Source organism: Lepidochelys kempii, chromosome 19 (genome assembly GCF_965140265.1).
Source record: "Lepidochelys kempii isolate rLepKem1 chromosome 19, rLepKem1.hap2, whole genome shotgun sequence".
In the NCBI taxonomy this organism is placed as follows: domain Eukaryota; kingdom Metazoa; phylum Chordata; order Testudines; family Cheloniidae; genus Lepidochelys; species Lepidochelys kempii.
Genome location: NC_133274.1, coordinates 17,502,587 through 17,526,463, shown reverse-complemented (window position 1 = coordinate 17,526,463; position 23,877 = coordinate 17,502,587). Strand labels below are relative to the sequence as shown.

Below are 23,877 nucleotides of genomic sequence, written 5' to 3'. Positions count from 1 at the left end.
AGCTTGGGCCAAAGTGACCACTCTCCTTACAATGTGTATGAAAATCAAGGTGGGCCATTTCCAGCACAAATCCAGGTTTTCTCACCCCCCGCCCCAAACACACACACACAAACTCACTCTCCTGCTGGTAATAGCCTCTCCTTCTGTCCCTCCACCCCCACGAACATGATACAGTTCTGTGGTGACCTAGAATCCTATTTTCGGCGTCTCCGACTCAAGGAATATTTCCAAAATACCTCTGAACAACATACTAATCCACAGAGGTCTCCCTACCAACATTACAAAAAGAAGGATTCTAGGTGGACTCCTCCTGAAGGTTGAAACAGCAGACTGGACTTCTACATAGAGTGCTTCCGCCGACGTGCACGGGCTGAAATTGTGGAAAAGCAGCATCACTTGCCCCATAACCTCAGCCGTGCGGAACGCAATGCCATCCACAGCCTCAGAAACAACTCTGACATCATAATCAAAAAGGCTGACAAAGGAGGTGCTGTCGTCATCATGAATAGTTCGGAATATGAACAAGAGGCTACTCGGCAGCTCTCCAACACCACTTTCTACAAGCCATTACCCTCTGATCCCACTGAGAGTTACCAAAAGAAACTACAGCATTTGCTCAAGATACTTCCTGAAAAAGCACAAGATCAAATCCACACAGACACACCCCTGGAACCCCGACCTGGGATATTCTATCTACTACCCAAGATCCATAAACCTGGAAATCCTGGACGCCCCATCATCTCAGGCATTGGCACCCTGACAGCAGGATTGTCTGGCTATGTAGACTCCTTCCTCAGGCCCTACACTACCAGCACTCCCAGCTACCTTCGAGACACCACTGACTTCCTGAGGAAACTACAATCCATCGGTGATCTTCCTGATAACACCATCCTGGCCACTATGGATGTAGAAGCCCTCGACACCAACATTCCACACAAAGATGGACTACAAGCTGTCAAGAACACTATCCCCAATAATGTCACGGCTAACCTGGTGGCTGAACTTTGTGACTTTGTCCTTACCCATAACTATTTTACATTTGGGGACAATGTATACCTTCAAATCAGCGGCACTGCTATGGGTACCCGCATGGCCCCACAGTATGCCAACATTTTTATGGCTGACTTAGAACAACGCTTCCTCAGCTCTCGTCCCCTAACGCCCCTACTCTACTTGCGCTATATTGATGACATCTTCATCATCTGGACGCATGGAAAAGAAGCCCTTGAGGAATTCCACCATGATTTCAACAATTTCCATCCCACCATCAACCTCAGCCTGGTCCAGTCCACACAAGAGATCCACTTCCTGGACACTACAGTGCTAATAAACAATGGTCACATAAACACCACCCTATACCGGAAACCTACTGACTGCTATTCCTACCTACATGCCTCCAGCTTTCACCCTGACCACACCACTCGATCCATTGTCTACAGCCAAGCTCTGCGATACAACCGCATTTGCTCCAACCCCTCAGACAGAGACAAACACCTACAAGATCTCTATCAAGCATTCTTACAAGTACAAGCGGAAGTGAAGAAACAGATTGATAGAGCCAGAAGAGTTCCCAGAAGTCACCTACTACAGGATAGGCCTAACAAAGAAAATAACAGAACACCACTAGCCATCACCTTCAGCCCCCAACTAAAACCCCTCCAACGCATTATTAAGGATCTACAACCTATCCTGAAGGATGACCCAACACTCTCACAAATCTTGGGAGACAGGCCAGTCCTTGCCTACAGACAGCCCCCCAACGTGAAGCAAATACTCACCAACAACCACATACCACACAACAGAACCACTGACCCAGGAATCTATCCTTGCAACAAAGCCCGTTGCCAACTGTGCCCACGTATCTATTCAGGGGACACCATCACAGGGCCTAATAACATCAGCCACACTATCAGAGGTTCGTTTACCTGCACATCCACCAATGTGATATATGCCATCATGTGCCAGCAATGCCCCTCTGCCATGTACATTGGTCAAACTGGACAGTCTCTACGTAAAAGAATAAATGGACATAAATCAGATGTCAAGAATTATAACATCCATAAACCAGTCGGAGAACACTTCAATCTCTCTGGTCACGCAGTTACAGACATGAAGGTCGCTATCTTAAAACAAAAAAACTTCAAATCCAGACTCCAGCGAGAAACTGCTGAATTGGAATTCATTTGCAAATTGGATACTATTAATTTAGGCTTAAATAGAGACTGGGAGTGGCTAAGTCATTATGCAAGGTAGCCTATTTCCCCTTGTTTTTTCCTACCCCTCCCCTCCCCCCCCCCAGATGTTCTGGTTAAACCTGGATTTGTGCTGGAAATGGCCCACCTTGATTATCATGCATATTGTAGGGAGAGTGGTCACTTTGGATGAACTATTACCAGCAGGAGAGTGAGTTTGTGTGTATGGGGGTGGGGGGTGAGAAAACCTGGATTTGTGCTGGAAATGGACCACCTTGCTTTTCATACACATTGTAAGGAGAGTGGTCACTTTAGATAAGCTATTACCAGCAGGAGAGTGGGGTGGGAGGAGGTATTGTTTCATGGTCTCTGTGTATATAATGTCTTCTGCAGTTTCCACAGTATGCATCCGATGAAGTGAGCTGTAGCTCACGAAAGCTTATGCTCAAATAAATTGGTTAGTCTCTAAGGTGCCACAAGTCCTCCTGTTCTTTTCGCGGATACAGACTAACACGGCTGCTACTCTGAGGTAAATCAACTGAGCTTCTTTAGTCTCTCCCTGGCAGGCAGGTTTCCAGACCCTGGCTCGTTCTCGCAGCCCTTTTCGGAACCCTTTCAAATTTTTCAACATAATTGTTGTCGTGGGGACACGAGACCGGGACACGAGACCCAGGCCGCATGCTGAGGGAACAGCCCCTCCCGTCTCCTGTGTAATACTCCTCTGCTCATATGACCAAGTGTCGCGTTGCACTGGGAGCTGCTGGCCAGCTGGTTATCTCCCGGGACCCACCGTCCCTGGCAGAACCCTGCTCTCTGGGATACGGTGGCCCCTTTTGTAAGTGTGACCTGATGCTCTTTGTACCTTGCTTTCGGCTGGTAGAACACGTCGTTCTGCTGAGCCCACCTTACCCAGGGACCCAGGGCGCCATGGCCCATCGTTATTTACCGCGCCATCAGTGGCTAGGCCATCTGCAGACGTTCTCGGCCCTGCTGGGAGACGTCCTTCCAGAGCATTGACAAAGCGACTGAAGGGGCCGAGGTCGGGGCTGGCACCCCAGCGGCTTGCCGACCGGCATCTGGATGGGGATGCATTTTGGTCACTGCTGACATGAGCTGGATTTGAACCAGACCCCACGTGCTGCAAGCACCTGCCAGCGCCAAGGAAGTCTCACGCTTGGCACAGTGCTCAGCTTGGTCCTGAGAGCAAACACCTCACTCCTCGCGGAGCTGACGGGCACTCTGCCCATCAGACACATGGCACCGCCCTCCAGGCAGGCCCTGCCAGCTCCCTGCTGAGCCCTGAGACCCGTGGTGTGCAGGCGTTCCTGCTGAGCTACCCGTGAGCTCCACCCCCATGCGTCACCCATTCCCCCCCCCCCGACTCCTAGCTCACACACACACACCAGCTGCTGCAGCCCCCACTCCCCGGCTGAAGAGAACCCCTCTCCCCCGCCCCCAGGGCCTGGCCCGCCCCATGCAGCGAGGGGGGGCCAGGCCCCACGTCGGTCTAGACCAGCAGCTGCTTCCCACCAGTTCAACTCAGGACACGTGAGGACGAGCCAGCAGTCCTGCTGCGTGCGGTCACGGGCTCTCACGGGGCAGCTCTTTGGTTAGGGTGACGTCTCCAGGCAGGGAACAGCGAAGGGGAGGGTGTGGGGGAGGCTGTGCTCCGAGATGGGCCCTTCGGTGCCCCGAAGTACAGCGCCGGTCTCTCCGCCCCCTTGCTGGCTGCCGGGGGAGCAGGGGCTCCCGGGTCCAGCTCTGCTAGCCAAGGCACAACCCACCCTGTCCCCAGGTCCTGGAGCCTGTCTGTGGGGGAGCAGACAGTGCCCAGGATGTGGGCAGCGGCTGGCCAGGGGCAGGAACACTGTCTCACTCTTTCATGGGCAGTTCCCTTGGCCTGGTACGTTGGGGACCATCCACTCGGGGTGTCAGGACAAGCAGGCGAAAGGAGCTGCTCCTGGGAAGTGAGAGACAGTTGGTCGGGGGCCGGGCAGCTTTGTGGGTAGCTCTGGTCGCTGGCTTTTTACCTGTCCCCAGCTCTCAATGGCTCGTCTGGCTTGGGCTAATCCCAGCCCTTGTGCTTGCCAGAGAGTTGAGGCTGAAACCAGGAGCCTCCAAAAGGAGTGTAAATTGAGGCACCTAACTGAGGCTTTGTCTACACTACACAGCTTTCAGCGACATGGCCGTGTCGACACAGCTGTGTGGCTGAAAGTCGGGCAGTGTAGCCGCTTTTGTCGGAACTTTTGCCGACAAAATACTTCTACCCCCAATGAGCGGCGTTTGTGTTGCAGACAGGAGAGCGCTCCTGCCCACAACACGCTGTTTACACACACTTGCTGCAGCAAAACATTTGTCTTTGGGGGCGGGGTGGGAGGACAGCTTAGCACCTCTGGATGACAAAAATTTTGTCACTCAATTGCCCGTCTAGACATAGCCTAAGAAACTAACTTTCCAGAGGTGCTAAGCCCCCACAGCTCCTCCTGCCTTGCAAGGGAGGCAGGGCTCAGCGGCATGGACGAGCAGCCCACGCCCGCAGGTGCCAAAGGGTGGACAGATGGGTGGGAAGGTGCCCAATGGTAGGCACCATATTTGCAGAGTCTGACCCCAGGCTCTTGCACCATTCCCGGCCCTGCAGCTGGCTAGCCACTGCATCCTGCCCGGGTCCCAGCCGCAGTGCTCGGCGGCACGGCCCCAGACGGGTGTCTGTCCGGCAGAAGGATGCTGAGAAAATGGACAGCTCCTTCCAGATGCAAATTGCTAGTCAAGCCACTCATCAGAACAATGGGTCCGGCTAATCCTTTCACAATGGGACTAATTGCTAATCAGACCAATTTCACACTGGCTGTTTCCCTTGACAATGAGGCTCCTTGGAGATCAGCTCAGGGGGATGGGGGCTGTTTTCCTGGCATGCACGTCTCCCTGTGCTGGGCCTGCTGGCATGGGAGGCGGGGGGAGGCACCATTGGGATTAGTGCCTTTCCGCTCTCTGGAGTGTCTCCCCAGCCCCCTGGGGATGCAGGGCTGATGGAGCGGGCGTGGGGCAAGGCATATGGGATGGCAGCTGGGGATTCTGCTGTGCTGGGAAACCCGCCGGCAGCCTTCGCAGGGGCCTGCCTACCTGCATACCCCTCCAACCTCCAGCTCCTAGGGCAGCCACCTCTCCTGCCTCCTCTCTGCTCTCTACACTGCTGGCTGCCAGGGACCCTCCTCACCAGGCCCAGAGCCTCTCCTCATGAGTTGGCTGCCCAGAGCCAACACGTCTGCTGCTGCAAGTGATAATACCCCTGCCCACTGCTGCCTGTGTCAGCTAACACAGCCTAGCCTGGCAGTTCTCCCAAGGCTATTTCACCAGCCTCTGGCAGGCAGCCACCTCTGAGGTGGAGCACAGCACCTGTATAACAGAGCACAGCAATGCCATTCAGCAGTTTAGGACAGGAAGTGGCACCATGCTGTCAGTAATGACCCCAAGTGCAGGAGCTCCCTGAACATTTCACTTGGCCAGCGCCCCTAGCCCCATGCTGGGGTTTTCCTGGGTGCTGATGTGGGGAGCAGCGCTCCCTGCTGGGTCACCAGCCGCAGCTTGCTCCGCCCTGTCCGTTTCCGGTCGGGTGCAGAGCCACCTCCTGGCTGAGCTGCGGCCCCTGTCAAGGCTGAGGCTGCCCTTTGAGCTGTGGGCATTGCCATCTTGCTGTGGTTCTGGCTGCGAGCCGGGGAGCTGGCTGCACAGGCCCCCCGGGGCTCTCCCAGCCAACTCGGAGCTGTGCTGGGGGAATCCCATGCCAGCGACTCCCCAGGCAGGCCGTGCTACACACCACGTTTCCCTCCCATGGCCTGTGGCCGTGCGGCGCCTTGCCTGGTAAGAGCTTTGTGTGTCTGGCCGTCAGGGCAACCAAGTGACGCCTTGGAGGTGCTCACCGTGAGGGGGAGATGCCTGCACTTCTGGGGTTGCACAGGCCCCCCCAGGAACCCTCAGGTCCTCCCAAAGGCCCAGGGCCCATTCATAGCCTAGCTGGCTAGGAGAGATTTCTGCCTCAGCAAGAGAGCCGGGCGTCGGGGCAGGGGCAGCGTCTGATGGGAGGGGGGCTGGTGTCCAACGGGCTCAGGCTGACTGGAGATCTGTGAGGGGCTGCATTAGTGAGAGGGAGCGGGTGTGAGGGGGCAGGAGAGGGGGCAGTGGCCTGGGGCAAGCGGCAGTGACAGGGGAGAGGCTGCGGGGGAAAGCCGAGGGTGTCGTTGCTGTGTCTCCTCGTGTGGCTTTGGTTTGTGTTTGTGACTCATGTCGCACCCGCTGATTGAAGCTCTGAGAGGCAGTGTGGACTAGTGGTGAGCGCACAGGCCTGGGAGCCAGGAGCTTCTTGGTCCTGATGTGCCATGTGGCCTTGGGCGAGCCCTTCCCTGTGGCCAGAGGTTGGATACCTGCCGTCGGATGGTTAAGTGGCTGGGGTCGCTGCAGGCGCAATGTGCTTGGTCAGCGCCGTGTGTCGTTAGCACTCAGCCCAGTTTGCCCACAGGAGCAGTGCCGGCCCCAGCAGCCACTGGCCCAGCCTGTTCCCTCCCCCCCCCGACACACACACACGCTGGCTCCCCCAAACAGCCTGCCCTCGCTCCCTGCTTTGTGGGCTGGCCGGAGCTGTTTGCCCGTGGCAGGGGTGCATCTGTGTCCCGTTGCATTGCTAAGGGCCGGGCACCTCTTCCTGAGGACGCTGCTGTGGGCAAGAAGCAACCAGGCTTCTTCCACTCCATTAATTAAGCTCTGTGTCCCTGTCCCCGCCGCCGCGTCCTCTCCCTGCAGAGCCCGGCTGCCCTGCCACCAGTGCCCACCCAGACCAGCAAGCAAAGTGCCTCAGGGCTCTAACGAAGCAGAGTCCTGGACGCGGTCGGCTCTGAGTCCCCGGCTCGGCTCAGCTACAATTAATTGCTGTTTCCTTTTTGCTCTGAAAGAACCTTCTCTGTGGAAGGAGGCAGCAGCCTCCCCGCACTGATTGGCACCGAGCTGCTCCCCTTCCTGGCCCCCGGGCTGGTCCCTCGGTCTCAGGCAGGGGAGGGGGCAGCCCCCTGCCGGGCCTGCTGCTAAGTGCGGATGGGTTTGGGTGCCAAGTTCGGGGAGGGGAGAGATTTCCAGTTGTTGGAATTGCCTAAAAAAGGAGAGAGGCAGCGGCTGGACGGGGAAAGCCAAAGCCAGGGGCTCGGGAAGGTATTTGATGCACAGGCCCATTGTTAGTACTGCAGGGGAGCCCACGGTTGCATCTGGCCTCGGCATTAGCTAGTCCGGCCAGCAGCGACTCCCTGTCCCAGTGGAGGAGGTGACTTTTCACACCCCCGTGCCACACCCGGGGGCACCAGCATCTCCTGCATTACGGCTGGCAGAGATGAGGGAGATGTGGTCGCTGGGGCTGCACTGGTGCCATTCACAGGCCGCAGGCTCTGCACCCCCCGCCCTTCGGCACCCTGCCAGGTGCTGGCAAGGTGATCAGGTGTCTGCAGCTCCCCATAAATTGTGCCACACCTGCCCCGGTCACTTCCTGGCACAAAGGAGGTGGCAGCTCAGGCAGGATCTGTCTTCCTGCGTGGAGGGGGCAGGGCCCCATCCTGCCAGGTGCTGAGCGCTCCCCACTCCCGCTGACCTCGGGGGGAGCCAGTGCAGGGCCAGCTGCCCACAGGGACAGCCTGAAGCGCGTTGTGGCTGGAGCTGTGCGACCCAGACGGTGCCCGCTGTGGTGCCTCCTGTGCCCTGCCCCAGACCATCCCCAGGCCTGGCTCCCAACGGAGAAGCACCAGAGAGGCTTCGGGGCACTTGGGATCCCTAGTGGGGGGCGCTAATGCCCGCCGTGGGACCCTGCCCTCTGCCAAAGCAGCGAGTGCCCAGAGGCTGCTGGCGCGCCTCTCTCCCCGGCGCCGGGGGTGCCGTCACTCGCGGCTGGCAGCGGGGGCAGCGGGGCCCGCCCTGCCGAATACACCGAAAGAGGGACCCCGCCACAGCGGGGGGCCGAAGGGGGCAGTGCAAGGAGCCAGCCTGGCAGCGCTGCAGTGGGGGATGGCATCAGTGCCTCCTTGTTGCCCTGCCCCGGCTGTAACTGCCGCTCACTAGCTGGCCTAAGAGGCCTTGGAGGATCCAGCCAGCCAGGGGTGCCGGGGGTGAGGCCAGGGAGAGGGAGCAGCCTCAGCAGAGGCCTGGGAACAGCTTTGGCATCAGCCCCGAGAAGCGTCTGCTGGGGCCCGGGGGAGGGGCCGGGTGGCTGTGTGGGTCTGGCCTGGCGAGGGCAGGGCAAGCTGGGGCTGGGACCGCACTGTGCGAGCCAGTGGGAATGAGCGTCCTCTCCAGCATGGCGATGCCGTTCCCTGGAGCTGCCACTGCCTGTCTGGTCTCCCACGGAGCAGGGCGAGCTGGGCATCCCGCTGTCAGAACAATGGGCAAATCCCTCCCCTCTCCCCCAGCACCCCTCAGCCCGGAGGAGCGCCAGGCACTGCGATGTCCCTGGCCCTGCAGCCGCAGGCTCCTCTGCCCTCGCCTTGCCAGGCTGATGCCGGCCAGCCATGAAGGGAGGTGGTATGGGACGCTGGCCGGAGCTAGCCAGGTGCACAAGTGCATGAGGGCCCATCCTTGCAGCCTGATGCCGGTCAGGGCCTGCCTCCAGCGACCTGGGCACAGAGCCATTCTCAGTGGACTGGCATCCACACCACCGACACTGCCGGGCACAGAGCCATTCTCAGTGGACTGGCATCCACACCGCCGACACTGCCAGGCACCTCGCTGGCAGCATCAGCAGGGAGGCCGAGGGCTGAGCGAGCTCTGGAGACTGGACTCCCCTCTCACCCTCAAGACTGTAGTGCATTGGTGTGGCCATGTGCAGAGCTTGCCCTGGCATCCCCCTGCCTGAGGGAGTGATGTCTCCTACCCCTGTTTAGGCTGTAGCAGTTCTGGGGATAAGACCCATAACTCAGGGTTAGACAACGAAGCCCCCACCCCTTGGCAGCTCCTGGCTGAAGCTCCAGGCCATCAGTCCCTGGGCACCAGTGCCCTGATTAGAGGGCGGCACGTGGTCTGTAGACCCGGAGCTTGCCCGCCCCAGGGCACTTTGTGCTGTTGCTAGCAGCAGTGGGCCTCCGCTGGTTGCAGCGCGGGGAGCCCGGGCAGACGGCCATTGGCGTTGCAGTCAGGGCATGGGTTAGCCTATCTCTGCCAGCTGTTGCAGGCGTCTGCCCAGCAGGACGCCCCACACTGCTACCGGCGGCAGGGCTGGCTCAGGGTGGCATCAGCGGGAGAAGTTTGCACCATGTCCCTCGTGGGGCCCAAGGTGCAGAGCACAGTGCTGCCCCCCAGGCGCGCCCTGCTTCTCTGGGCATTAGGGGCTGCCGCAGCCTGAGGAGCCACTGCACCCCGGCCCAGACACCTGGGCGACTGAGCGCCACCGCCCGGCAGCATCTCTGCGCCGTCGGCCAGGATGGGCCAGGCTCTTCGCGGCAGCACAGAGATGTCACCTGGTGGGACAGGGATTCCCTGCAGAGCTGCCTGCGCGAGGGCAGGAGGGCATGGCTGGCCCCAGGCATTGTGCCAGCAGGCAGACGGGAGGCTGGAGTGAGGGCAGAAGGCAGAGAGAGAGAGGACTGGGGGGCAGGAGGCAGTGGGCCGCGGAGCTGGAGGGGAGGGCAATGGGGGAGGGGAAGGGGGTAAGGAGGGACGCAGAGCGACTAGCCCCCCAGGTGCTCTGGGCTGGGTGGGGCGTGTCTCCCGGGACTGGCTAGTGCCAGGCCTGCTGCCCGTGGCTGTGTGGCTCCTGGGGACAGCCAGCAGGCTGCGAGGGAATGGAGGGCCAAGGCGCTCCTCGCCCATGTGCCCCACAGAAGCCCCTAGCAGTGGCAGGTGTTTCCCACCTGGGTGCCCTGGCCTGAGTCCGTCTGGGCTGTGGGGCAGCCTGGCCAGGTGGCACTGGGGCTGTTCCGTGCTGAGGGCAGGTTGGGAAGGGGTTAACGGCCAGCCCGTACCTGCAGTTGCATTTTAAAGATGTGAAATTAAAGCCCATAATTTATTCTCCCCACACACGAAGGAGCAATTAGTTCTAAACACGGCTTAATCAGTCAGCGCGAGATTGATTTCTGTAGACTTGGATTTGGTGGCTGCTGGCAAGGAGCCAGGCTGGGAGCAATCTCCAGATAAATGAAGTGCGGAGAAGGAAGCCATTACATAATCTGATGGATGGGCCCGGAGCTCGCGCGGCTTCTCATTAGTATGCCACTCGAGGCTGGCAGCCGCACCAAACTTCTCCCAGGCACCTCAGCAACTTCCCCCTCCCCGCCCCGGCCCCTTCCCCAGCTGGGCTGGCCTGGGGCTAACCACTTTCCCGCAGGGCCGGGACAGACACCCGGACCCAGGAGCCTGTTCAGCCACAGGCAGCCCTTCTGCAAACTCCGTGATGTTCCCCTCTCTGGCTTCCAGCTGGCGCAGCATGCCCCCTGCCTAGGCCCGAGAGCTGGTCTCTTCCACCCTCAGCTCTCTGCATTGTGCAGGGCACTGGGCCTGCTTCAGAGGAACCACCTTTATCCCCATTCACAGACAGGTAAACCGAGGCACGGCCAGGGCACATGACTTCCTCCAAGGTCACGCAGTGAGTTGGCAGCACAGCAGCATGAGAACCCAGGAGTCCTGTCCTGGTCCCTCCCCTTCACCCCAGACCAATCTCCGAAGGGAAAAAAAACGAGGAGTGCTTGTGGCACCTTAGAGACTAACCGATTTAGTCCTCCTCGGGTTTTCTGTGCTGATGCAGACTAGCACGGCTACCACGGAATCTCTGACAGCGAGGGGGCTCATTAGGGAGCAAAGCGCAGCCCCCGGCTGTCTGCTGGGGCCAGGTGGGAGGCAGCCTTGGGGAGCATTCATCATGCCACCTCCCAAGGGCCCGGCGTTCTGTAGCATCCCCACAAGTGACATGTGCTGTTGGCAGCTGCAGGGTGCCCACTGGGATCCATGGGCCAACTCTGAGGAATAATCCATGGGTCACAGAGTGACGGTCCCCAGCTCCCACGTGCATCATGCCTGGACTTCCCTGCTGTAGCATCGAAGCGTGGGGGGTGAGCGGAAGGGCGTGGCCCTGCCTGTTGCTCCCTCTCAGAATGGAACCCCGCTTTCGATGGTGTCGGAAACGCATCTGCGGGCGAGGACAGTGCTGGTGTGGCATAGCTGGGAGAGCCTTTGTCTCCCACCTGTCCACGTGGCTCCCGTGTTCTCTGCCCAGGGTTTGGCTGCACCCTGGGGGAGTCCAATCACACCAGCCCTGGGGGGCTGTGAACACAGAACCCAGGACGCTGCAGCGTCAGACGGGCTCCTGCTGCAAGCGGGCAGCACTGAGGTGGCTGCAGAAGCACCTGGCACCAGGATTCAAAGGTGCTGCTGAGGAAAAATCAGAGTCGGATACCACCACACCCATGCCTGTGTTTTGTTGCTGTCCTCAGGAGGCTGCAGGGGAAGGAGCCACTCAGGGGGAGCCAGGCCAGCAGCATCTCACGCTCAATAGCCAAACTCTGCATTTGTTGGCAGGAGAGATGGGCCCGAGACACGGGCCCCAGAACTCACATGCTCTGGGCTTCGGGCAGGTCAGGACCACACCTCATATTGAAGGGGAGGATTTGGGGGCAGGAGGGGATCCCTGCTGGGGACGGGATCCCCGTAAGGGTTTGCAAGCAGCCCTCGTGCCAGGTGCGTGATGCTGGGGGATGTGCGCCCTGCCCAGGGTCAGACCCCGATCCGCACGCAACGTGCGAGTTCCTGGTGTGAGCGGAGCCCAGCCGGCTGGCTGCCGGCCAACGCTTCACACCAACTTGCTTTGAACAGCCACCATTCGTGCCGTGGAGCTGGTCCCCGGGGGACATGCTGTTGTCTCTGCTCTGATGCAGTCAATATGGCTGGGCTGACCTTTCCTGCATGTAGGGGTGGCTCCCGATTTGCTGATACAGATGATGGGCTGAGGGAATTGGAGGGAGCTGGTCCTGAGTCCCCTGGGCTGTAGCGTCCCCACTGCCCTGGCCTAGGGCTGGGCCAGGGGGGACCCACCCACCCTTAATGGGCCATGCATATGTAACCCACACACCTCCTGGGTGTGGTGCTCTGTCCCATCTAGTGGCACCGAGACCACTTAGGGAGCCAGCGATTGATGGGTCTGCTCTACAGCCTTAGCTTGTAGCCAGTTGGCTTTTAGCTCATGCAGTAGAGGCTGATGCGTTTAGCTCCAGCGGTCCCAGGTTCAATCCCACCCGCCGACGCCTAGGGTCTGTCGGCATTACATATAGATTGAGCGCAGCTAGGCTCCTAGCTGCAAGGTCCATGAGCCTGCAGGTCTCTGCAGCCCGCCTTGCCGCTGGGGGCTGAACTCCCCCCAGAGCCAAGGCCCATCCCACGCCTCAGCACCGGCTGCCCCCGGGCCAGGCCCATTGCTCAGACCTGCCCCCTCTGCCAGAAACACAGAGCCCCAGGGTACTCATCAAACCAGACCCTGCCCGCCACGGCGCACGCTTCTCCTGCAGAGAGAGAATGAGAGAACAATCCACATGTGACAGCGGTGTGGTCAGGGGGCGAACGCGCTGCGGGAGGCCGTCCGACGCGCCGGTGTCAGACCTGGCTAGAATAGTGCCGTGTGTGCTGGGAGCCAGTCTAGAGGCTCACCTTTGCCCCGGGCTGTGGGGCACGGCCAGGGGGAGCGAGGAAGGAGGCAGCTTGCAGGAGCTTTGGAAATGTTTTCTTTCTTCCCTCCTGGTGCGCGCCAGGCAATAGTAGCCAGGGCTGGTGAGAAGAGTTTGAAGCCAGCTCGAGCACGGGAACAGGGACTCTGTGCCCACCGGGGGGCTGGGAGGAAGGGTCTGTGTGCCAGGCCGGTGAGGGACTTGGCATGTGCCTGGTGCCAGTGAGGCAAGCGGGATGGGCTCGCTGGGTCTGAAGAGGACTATGGATGGGGCTGTGCTGGGAAGGGGGCCCCGAAGGAGGGCTCCAGGAGTCTGTGCTGGGGGAAGGGGGTTGAGGGTGGGACCAGGGAGCCCTTCGCACGAGGCCCTGGTCGCCAGAAGCTCAGGGCCTGGTTCTGATCCCAGTCCGTCCCTCCATCGGCTCCAGCGGAGCTGCTCCTGATTTACACCAGCGTGACTGCAAAGTTGGGCCGGAGGGGGCAGCTCCTGTCCAGGAGCCGTTGTGCAATATGAGTTGGGCATCTCAGTGCTGCTCCTGGGGGCAGCCCCCCCATGGCACCAAGAGGTCCCCTTGCTGCAGCCACAGCAGAGAGGCTAAGGACTGAAGGTGCCGTGGAGCACCAACGCCCAGTGGTCCCTTGCCCGGCCAGGCTGAGGGTACTGGCAGGCTGGGGTGAACTCTTCCAGCCCTGCACCTGTCGCAGGGGGTGTGGTAGAGGCTCCTTTCCCTGGCTGTCAGAGCCCTTGCTGAGTGCTAAATAAATCCCCGGCTGCCCAGGCTAGTGCATGTCAGCGCACATACGCGCCGCTCCAGCCGTGCACCAAAGGAAGACAGAGAGAAACCCCCCAGCTCTTCCCAGCCCTAGATCTTAAAGCACTTGTACCAAGGAGTCAGTATCATTATCCCCATTGTACCAATGGGGAAACCGAGGCACATAGTGGGGCAGTGACTTGCCAAGGTCACCCGGCAGGCCAGTGGCAGAGCAGGGAATAGAGCCCGGCTCTCAGGGGTCCCAGTGCAGTGCTTTCTCCACACACACCATAGGGAAGCCCCCCTGCTAGCCGCTAGTCCCAGGGGCAGAGGCGCTGTGGACTCTCACTGACAGAGGCTCTTTGTTTTGTCTCTGCAGAACTCGATTCGGCACAACCTGTCCCTGCACACCCGCTTCATCCGCGTGCAGAACGAGGGCACCGGCAAGAGCTCCTGGTGGATGCTGAACCCCGAGGGCGGCAAGACCGGCAAGCCGCCCCGCCGGCGCTCTGTGTCCATGGACAACAACAGCAAGTTCCTGCGCATCAAAGGGAAAGCCAGCAAGAAGAAGCAGCTGCAGGCGACTCAGGAGCGTGGGGAGGAGAGCCCGTCCTCCCAGCAGGCCAAGTGGTCTGAGAGCCCCGCCTCCCACACCAGCGATGAGTATGATGCCTGGGCCGACTTCCGGACACGGGCCAACTCCTCGGCCAGCACGCTGGGCGGGCGCCTCTCCCCAATCCTGTCCAGCCACGAGCCGGACGAGCTGGAAGAGGACGACGGCACCCCATCCTCCCCGCTGATGTACCCCAGCCCCTCCAGCACCATGTCTCCCTCCCTAACCAGCAGGTGCTCCGTGGAGCTGCCCCGGCTGACCGACCTGACCGGCACCATCAGCCTGAACGAAGGGCTTGGTGAGAGCCTGCTGGACGATCTGCAGGACAGCTACAACATGAGCCCTTCCCAACCGCTGCCCTCGGGCGGCCTCAGGCAGAGGAGCTCCAGCTTCACCTTCAACTCCAAGTGCTCGACGCTTGGGGCACCCACTAGCATGTACTGTGGGACCATCTACAGCCAGCCCGCCATGAACCTGCTGCGGCGTCTGCCCATGCAGACCATCCAGGAGAACAAGCAAGCTACCTTCTCGCCCGTCGGCTCCTACCGGAACGCCTCGCTGCAGGACCTGCTCTCCTCCATCTCCTACGTGCACAAGGAGAGCGTGGCTCAGGGCGAGCCGCCCATGGCTCAGGCCGGCGTCCTGGCACCGTCCCGCAGCCACAGACAGAGTGCCCTCATGTGCGGAGGTGGGGAGCTGGGCTTGTCCTCTTACCCCGCCCACTCGGCCTCCCTCATGAAGAGCAACACTTTGTACCACCCGTCACCAGCCAGCCACCACCCTGCTGTCAGCACCAGTGCCTTACCCACTCCTATCAGCCTTATGAGCTTGCCTAGTGACTCCTGCAGCATGGCAGCCATGCCCCACCACGGGCATCTCCATCCCTATGTCAATACCCAGGGGGCACACATGAGCTTGCTGGATTCCCTCCAGGGCCCTTACCAAGGGGCGATCCACCCCCCTGTTTTGGGCCAGGACAGGTTCCCAGCAGACCTTGACCTGGACATGTTCAACGGCAGCTTGGAGTGCGACGTGGAGTCCATTATCCTCAATGACTTTATGGACAGCGACGAGATGGACTTCAACTTCGACTCGGCTCTGCCCCCGCAGAATGGCCTCAACATGGCCACGCTGCCCAGCGCCCCCCAGCCCCCCAACCAGAGCTGGGTGCCTGGCTGAGACAAAGCTGGATGCTTCCCACCAAGGAGTCACATGGGGAACAGTGAAACAGACTTTTTTTTCCTTTCTCTTCTGCCTTTATTTGTTCTGACGGGCTAGAGCCATCTGTTAAACCGGAGAGCCACCCTGACCACAAGCCGCAGGGTGACAGATCCGTACGGGCGCAGGACACGGCCCCGCCAGCCAGTCCAGATGTATCACCCGCATTGATGTGTGCGCCAGACTAGCTAGCTCAGGCTCTGCTGGGGAGCCCCAGGCCCACCCCAGTTCTCTCCCTAGCACGGTAAAACAAAAGAGAAAGCACATCAGGTGTGGACATAAAGGCAGTCTGGTTAATTGCATGCCCTGTCCCTCCTCCGCCCCTAGGGGGGTTCCCAGCCGAGGCAGTGCAGAGTCTGGACCCAAGGCATTCGCTTTCCAAATTGCCCCACCGGTGACTGGCCCCACCCTTTGTGCTCTTGTTTGGTTTAGTTCTCCCCAGGACGGACAGTGGGTGGCAGCCCTGGAGCAGAGGCAAAATGACTGCAAAGGCCCTTGTTTTCCAGGGCAGGCTCAGAAAATTCAGCTGCGGTGATCAGGAGCGGTGGCTGGCTGAGAGGAGGCTCCCCCCAGCAGTCAGAGTTAGCGTCAGCCTGCAGCCCCTTCCACCCACTCACCCTACAGCAGACCAGTGGATTTCCATGTACTGTTTAAGCCTGTTCTAGAACCTGATATAACCCCGGGGTAGCTGGGGAGCCAGGGAAAGCCTCTGAACTCTGGAGCTAGCAGCTGTGGCCGCTTGCTGGCAGCACCCACGCGCACGGGGCTCTCTCCAGAGTTTGATTCTGGATTCTGAGCCAGTTTGATCTCAGCCAGCTTTGGGGATGGCCACGTTTTCAGTCATCAGAGCCTGAAAAAATCCCAACCCACTGACAACTGGCAGCTGTTTGTATACAACGTGCCGGGTGCCATGCACAGCTGGTGTGTGCATGGGTGGGGGCACAGGCATGCATGCCCCTGCATGTGCAAATGCCGGCTTTGCAGGTGCGTGTTTTGCAGGCCCAGGAGCCTGTGTGAGGCTCGTGGCCGCCTATTGGGAGGGGCATGCTGCTAGCCTGGATCCCTGCTGGAGAGGTAGGCTGGCGGAGGTTAGAGGGTGGGGGGGGGAGTTATTTATTTGATTTCACGCACTCTCTTGCCATTGAATAATCACCTTGTTAGAAGAGCAAACGGGAGAGCCGTGCTGGGAGCTATGCCCTGCACTGGGGAGGCAGTCCGCAGGCAGCGCGTGCTCACGGGAGATGGCAGTTAATAATCAGGGATATGCAGAGGGTTGGGAGATGATTGCAAAACCTGGATCTAGCTTGTGATGCAGAACATCCCCAGGGTTTGAGGTGCTCAGCGCCGGGGCACTGGACCTCCCAGTGGGACTTGGGGTTCAAACACTTGTTTCCCTCTGCAGAGCTCACTGTGCCCCTGCGTTTTCAGACCATTTAACCCACCACCAGCAAACCCTTCCCTCCCCTGCCCCATGGGTCGGTACGCAGGCTCTGGGCTGGTGCCCGGGGGCTGCCAGTCTGTCAGGCAAGGCAGAGGTGCTATTGCTCCCCGCACCAGGGAGCCACTGGGGCTAAATGTCAGGGTCTAGCAGCAGGGCCCTCCAGGAGTCAGCATGCTTTCTGAGCACTGCCCATCTGAGCTGGGCGGGTGGGGCCAGCAGCGCAGCGAGCACGAGCGGGCACAGTAGGTGCTCAGCATTTGGGGACGAGCCAATCGGAGGGAGGATCCTTCACATTAAGTGAGAAGGGTGCCGATCCCCTTGCCTCTGCGAGAGTGGCCAGAAGAGCCAGGAGTGGACCCGGGGCTCAGCTGAAGGTTGGCAGCTGCAGCACAGGGCCCAGCTGGGCAGTGGGCTCTGCTGGCCCCCAGGCCAGGCAAGCATGCCCGTACAGCAGGGTTTTGTTCAACAACGACGGGCCTGAGGCAGACCCAGAGCCTGGCCTGAGCCTTGTAGACAGTCCCTGTCTCTCTAACAAGTCAAGCCCAAACACCATCTGAGCTCTGGGGCTGGAGCTTTTCCTTGGGGGTCCAGCTCCTCCTGAACTGGGGCCCGGCTCCTGGCTCTGAAATGAAGACCCACGTTGTTTCCATGGCGCTTTGCTCTAGGTTTGCTGGTCCTTTGGACCGTGGGCCTCGAGCGACCCGGGCGCAACCCCCTGGGTGGGAGTCAAGGTTTCTGTGAACTCTGACTGTAGGACACAGGTCTGGTGTTTCCCAGCCAGGGGGAGGGACATTTGCCTCCCAAACGATCTTCCAGGGGCCCCAAAGTATAGTCAGAGAGGCCGAATTACGTAGTGAGTGACCCAGCCCTGAGCAGTGAAAGTGACAGTGACAAACTACTGATGCCAGAGCCAAATTTTACTTTCTTAAATGCCAAGATTTCCTGGGTCTAACCAGGCCTGGGCTCCTGGAAGGCTGGTTGTGTTTTAAACAGCAACCTCCAGGGACCCCAGCATACACACCAGCCCCCCAAGAAAGGGACCCTAGAACTGGCCCTGGTATAATCGCATGTAGTCGGGAACTGGAGGCTCCCTGACTCCACGTGGTGGCCAGGCTTCAGGGGTCTCTGGCCAGGTGGTCTAGAAAGCACCTGGAGCCCCCCGCATTGGCCCATGGAGCCTGTGGCTTTGTCGTCTGGGTTCAGGCTTGTCTCCCATAGGAGCAGTCAGCATAGGCACATCTGAAGGGCAGAGGAGATCCCAGCTGCTGATGGGTCCCCATCCCTACGCAAGGTGGATCCCCGAAGGGCGCTTCCCTCCCCGGTTGGGGCTGTCCCATGCCCCTGCCCTGTAGCCCCCCTCCTTTCTCTGTGAATGGCCCAGAAGCACCAAGCTCTGTCAGGCACAGAGAAAGGGGTGGGTTTATTAAAGACCCCATCTCTCCCCTCCAGCAATTCTCCCAGCCCCGGGCATCACAACCAATGCATCTTCCAAGGGCCAGGCAACATGTCCTGATGGAGGCCATAGGAGACGGAGCGGCTGCTCCTTGCCTGGGGCAGAGTGGCATACACCAGGTCCTCTTGCCTCACCCGACCAGGGTCCGTCAGGGACCCGGCATGTGTCTATGGTGGGGAATAACAAAGGAGCCCATTGATGTACCATTGATGTTTGCTCCAGGTACATAGAGGTCGTAGTCTATTTATAAAGACATTATTACCAATTAATTAATTATGTTTACATTGTTGGATCATGTACAGAATTTAATATATTCTATTCTAGATACTCTTTCTCAGAGGCTTTTTAAAAAATTATTATTATTTGGTCGATAGCATACATTTATTCATTCACTCTGTTTCGACACTCCCATTCTGTTTTCATACGTATTTAATTCATTGCAGAAAGAAATTGTCAATGATAGGTGCTATGAAATACCCAGCCCGCTTGCCCTGCCCTAGCCCGGGGGCGCTAAGGAGGGTTAGAGAGGAGGGGTGTGGCAGGGAGCCGTACTTACCGTGGGGCTGGGGGCTGCAGGGCTGGGACCACCTACTAGGTGCACGAGGGGCGTTCGGGGAGCAGTGCTGCCCTGTGTGAGAGAAAGGAGGGAGCTACCTCCTTCCAAACACCTGATCTTCCAGGCACATCCCCGGCAGCACAATAGAGGATGGTGGCGTTAGGCACTGGATGGCATGTGCCATCGGCATGTGGCATCAGACAGGCACCTCGCCCGCCCCTCCCAGCACCAGCCACACACTTGGGGCTTTAGATCCAGCATCACCCCCTCCGTGGCCGGGCCAGCGGCACAGGCTGGCATCGTCCTTGCCAGGCTTGGTTCTGCTGCAAAGTCTCTGCTCCTCTCGGGTGCTTTCGTTCCTGCTTTGGGAGAGGGGAGAGGCGGAGCCTGGTGCACAAGCTCTGCCCCTCTGTAGGAGACGCGCCACCATCTGGCAGGGAACCCCAGCCCAGGGAGGCCTGGCTCTGTCCTGGGGATGCAACAGGCTCACTGGGGTGCTTAGTGCTCAGCATCAGGCCCCGTCCCCACTCCTGCTCTCTGCCAGTCTCAGGGACTCTCCCTGGCCTCTGCAGGCCGGGCGCCTCGACCTGCCCCAGCCCCTGGAGCTCAGTGCTAGCTGGGCCTTAGAGTTTACATCCCTCCCCCAAAGGAGATGGGGAGAGGGACAGAGATGCCCAGGGAGCCCCTTGGCCTTGCCCAGCCCTGAGCATCCATTGGTACTTAGAGGAAGCAGCAGGAGGCCTCAGTCAGAGAAGACCCCCCGGCATCCCCTGGGCCTGCTCCCCTCGCCCCGCCCCGCCCTGCCCCACCGTGTGTTTGACCTGGGAGGCCAGCCCCGGGCACGTTGTCTTGCGAAGCTGTCTGTGGTTCGTGACCGTGGGGGTGTCGTGTGTACGGTGGAGTTGTGTTGGTAAGCATTGTGTGTGGCGTCGTCGTGCAGTGCGAGGGGTGTGGTGGCGGGCAGGGAGCTGGGCAGGGCAACCCATCACCCTGCGTGCCCAGCGACACCCATGCCCTCGGGCAAGGGCACATCAGCCTCCGGCCTCTGCGGGGGAGTTTAGGTGCAGGGCGGGAGGGGCCCGGGCAGGAGCCAAGGGACCAGTGACCTGTGCAGCACCCCCAGTGCCAGGGCGGGCAGAAGAGAGTAGGGCTGTGCATGGGGGCAGCGCTGCTCAGGGATTGGGATGGAGCGGGGGCCAAGGCACATGGGGATGGATTAGGTGTGCGGGGGGGGGGGTCAGTCATTCCCTTGCAGCTCCATTTCCATCCTGGACCCTGGGCCCCCGCTCTCCTGTATGCAAGAGTCAGATGATATGTGCACAGGTCTGGTCTGGGCCCTGGGCACGGCCTCCTGCTCCCCACCTGTCTAGAGACCAGGGCAGGAGAACTGCTCTCCTTGGTGGCATCGCTGCTGGTTCTGACCCTGGTCAGGGCTGCCAGCAACCCCCGCACTGCAGCTGGGGAGCATGGGGCCCCCGACGGCCCAGCATGCTGCAGAGCTGGCTCCGTGCCCTGCTGCGGTCTGTGCAGGCCCACGGCAAGGAGCCACGCATGAGGCTCTCTGGCCTGCGAGCACATGGCCGTGCCGTCTGCACTGTGCAGGCTGTTGTCATGTGGCTTGGCCATGAGTCCACGTTTAAATACGGCTTCGGGGTCGCGTCCAGGGAGTCCTAGAGACGGCTGGGCTGCCCTGCCCAGCCACGCTGGGCCTCCACATCAGTGCCAAGCCACCAGCTGCTCGGCTCCTAGCATGGCTGGGAGCACAGGGAAGGAGAAGGCCAGTTCTTTGATTTGAAGGAATCAGCGGGGTTATTTTAAATCTCCCTCAGGACGTGAGTCCCCAAGCATAGCCCATACCCAGCCCCCCCGGGAGACTCCTCTTCTGAACTTTCCACTTGGTTCCCTAGTGCACTGTCCCCCTCTGCCCCACGCTCCCAGCCTGGCTCCCATTTCTGGCCTGGTGGGGCCTGACTTCAGTGACTCAGCGATGGGCACACAAGCAAGGAGCAATCCGAGAGCGGAGCTGGCTCCCCGGCGGGACAGGGCTCCGCAGAGGGACTGGCTCCAACAGTTTCCTTTATACAGATGTTTCAGTTCATTCTTTCCCACGTATTTATAACTGTACAGACCTGGGGGGAGGGTTTCGGACAGGCTGTCATCTCTCACCGCACATATATTGTAGGCAACGTAACCTTCTTGATTGTGCTATTAGAGTTTGTGTATGTGGCAATGTAAAGAACTGTGTATAGTGCATTGTACAGCATATTTTCATGAATAAAATTGTTTTAAATATTACAAGTATGGCCAGCTGACTTCCATGCTTGTGTGTTCATGCGTGTCTGTGTGTTTGCATGCACATGTGTGCATATCCCTGTGTGCGTGTGCGAGAGATGGAGGGGGTCAGTGAATGTGGTGTACCAGAGAGGGAGTTGGAAGGTTAAAGGCGGGGACAAGTAAAATAATCAATACTTGTGAGCCCTATTGTTTTGTTCCTGGCAAACATCCCAAGACGTTAGATAAAAACATTAACACTCTTGCTGGAAGGCTACAACATTTAGTTGGGGATTGGTCCTGCTTTGAGCAGGGAGTTGGACTAGATGACCTCCTGAGGTCCCTTCCAATCCTGATATTCTATGATTCTATGACCACACAACTTTATTTCTTAGAATTCAGAACAATAAAGCACCAGAACTCAAAACCAGAGAAAGAGAAAGCAGGCTGCTCCCTAAAACAGAGAGGCCCAATTCACCCCAGCTAGCTGGCTGGCTGCAGACTGACTCTGCTAGACCCAGATCCCCTGTTTCTCTCTAGCTTTCCCTTGCCTACAAGCAGACCCAGGAACCCCCTTAGAACGTAAAGGGATAGCTTACAATTTAACACATTTTACAACACACCTCAGCTACCAAGGAGCCTGTGCGACCCTTGGGCACTTGGAACTAAAGACCAAACTGAGAGTCAAAGGAAGGCCCAGGGCATTGGGGCAGGAAAATGGGGTCTCCAGCACCCCAGAGGCTGGGCTGGACCCATGAGTGTCAATCACAACACTGGGCAATAGATGAGAATCAGTAAATTGCAGCATTTGTGTAGTGGGGACCTGCTCCCCACGGTGAGACAGCTGCGTGTGCGGGCGGCGCTGTGGGCTGGGCAGCGGACACGAGTGGCAGGCCCAGTGGGCGCAGAGAAGTGATCACTGCACCACTGACCTGTGTCACCTCTGGCCCCTTTCCCACTATGCGGCCATAAATCCCTCCCCCTACCTGGGCCGGCTCTGAGCACCAGCGAGATTCTGCTACCATCTGTGAAAAGAAGGAAGCCAGCCATACCGATAGCCCCTTCTGCCGGGACAATGCCCCTCACGCCACCTCCCCATTGACAGACAGGTCCCCCTGCCATCCACTCCTGCCAGATCCCCATTGATAGACAGGTTCCCTTACCAATGCACCCCCACATAGCACCTCCCCATGGACAGCCACGTCCCCTCTGTGAACGCCCCCTCACACCACCTCCCCATTGATAGCCACGTCCCCTCTGTCAACACCCCCACACGCCACTCCCCATTGACAGCCACGTCCCCTCTGTCAACACCCCCACACGCCACTCCCCATTGACAGCCACGTCCCCCGTCAACACCCCCACACACCACTCCCCATTGAAATCCACATCCCCTCTGTCAACACCCCCACACGCCACCTCCCCATTGACAGCCACGTCCCCCGTCAACGCCCCCACACGCCACTCCCCATTAACAGCCACGTCCCCCGTCAACGCCCCCACACGCCACTCCCCATTCACAGCCATGTCCCCCTGTCAACGCCCCTTCACGCCACCTCCCCATTGACAGCCACGTCCCCTCTGTCAACGCCCCCTCACGCCACCTCCCCATTGATAGCCACGTCCCCTCTGTCAACACCCCCACACGCCACCTCCCCATTGATAGCCACGTCCCCTCTGTCAACACCCCCACACGCCACCTCCCCATTGATAGCCACGTCCCCTCTGTCAATGCCCCCTCACGCCACTCCCCATTGACAGCCACGTCCCCTCTGTCAACACCCCCACACGCCACTCCCCATTGACAGCCACGTCCCCCGTCAACACCCCCACACACCACTCCCCATTGAAATCCACATCCCCTCTGTCAACACCCCCACACGCCACCTCCCCATTGACAGCCACGTCCCCCGTCAACGCCCCCACACGCCACTCCCCATTAACAGCCACGTCCCCCGTCAACGCCCCCACACGCCACTCCCCATTCACAGCCATGTCCCCCTGTCAACGCCCCTTCACGCCACCTCCCCATTGACAGCCACGTCCCCTCTGTCAACGCCCCCTCACGCCACCTCCCCATTGATAGCCACGTCCCCTCTGTCAACACCCCCACACGCCACCTCCCCATTGACAGCCACGTCCCCCGTCAACGCCCCCACACGCCACTCCCCATTAACAGCCACGTCCCCCGTCAACGCCCCCACACGCCACTCCCCATTCACAGCCATGTCCCCCTGTCAACGCCCCTTCACGCCACCTCCCCATTGACAGCCACGTCCCCTCTGTCAACGCCCCCTCACGCCACCTCCCCATTGATAGCCACGTCCCCTCTGTCAACACCCCCACACGCCACCTCCCCATTGACAGCCACGTCCCCCTGTCAACGCCCCCTCACACCACCTCCCCATTGACAGCCACGTCCCCCTGTCAACGCCCCCTGACGCCACCTCCCCATGGACAGCCATGTCCCCTCTGTCAACACCCCCACACGCCACTCCCCATTGACAGCCACGTCCCCCGTCAACGCCCCCACATGCCACCTCCCCATTAACAGCCATGTCCCCCTGTCAACGCCCCCTCACGCCACCTCCCCATTGACAGCCACGTCCCCCGTCAACGCCCCCACACGCCACCTCCCCATTGACAGCCACGTCCCCCGTCAACGCCCCCACACGCCACTCCCCATTAACAGCCACGTCCCCCGTCAAC

The 23,877-nt window shown here is 59.7% G+C and overlaps 1 protein-coding gene across 1 annotated transcript in view; it reads left to right on the top strand.

Moving 5' to 3' along the window:
• The window catches only part of FOXO6 (forkhead box O6), a 96,039-nt gene extending 74,844 nt beyond the window's left edge, over positions 1-21,195 (top strand). Inside the window, exon 2 of the mRNA XM_073317677.1 lies at positions 13,996-21,195. Coding sequence (XP_073173778.1) covers positions 13,996-15,408 — 1,413 coding nt within the window. The 3' untranslated portion in view covers positions 15,409-21,195. The remainder of the gene's footprint in view (positions 1-13,995) is intronic.
• Positions 21,196-23,877: the final 2,682 nt, after the last annotated feature.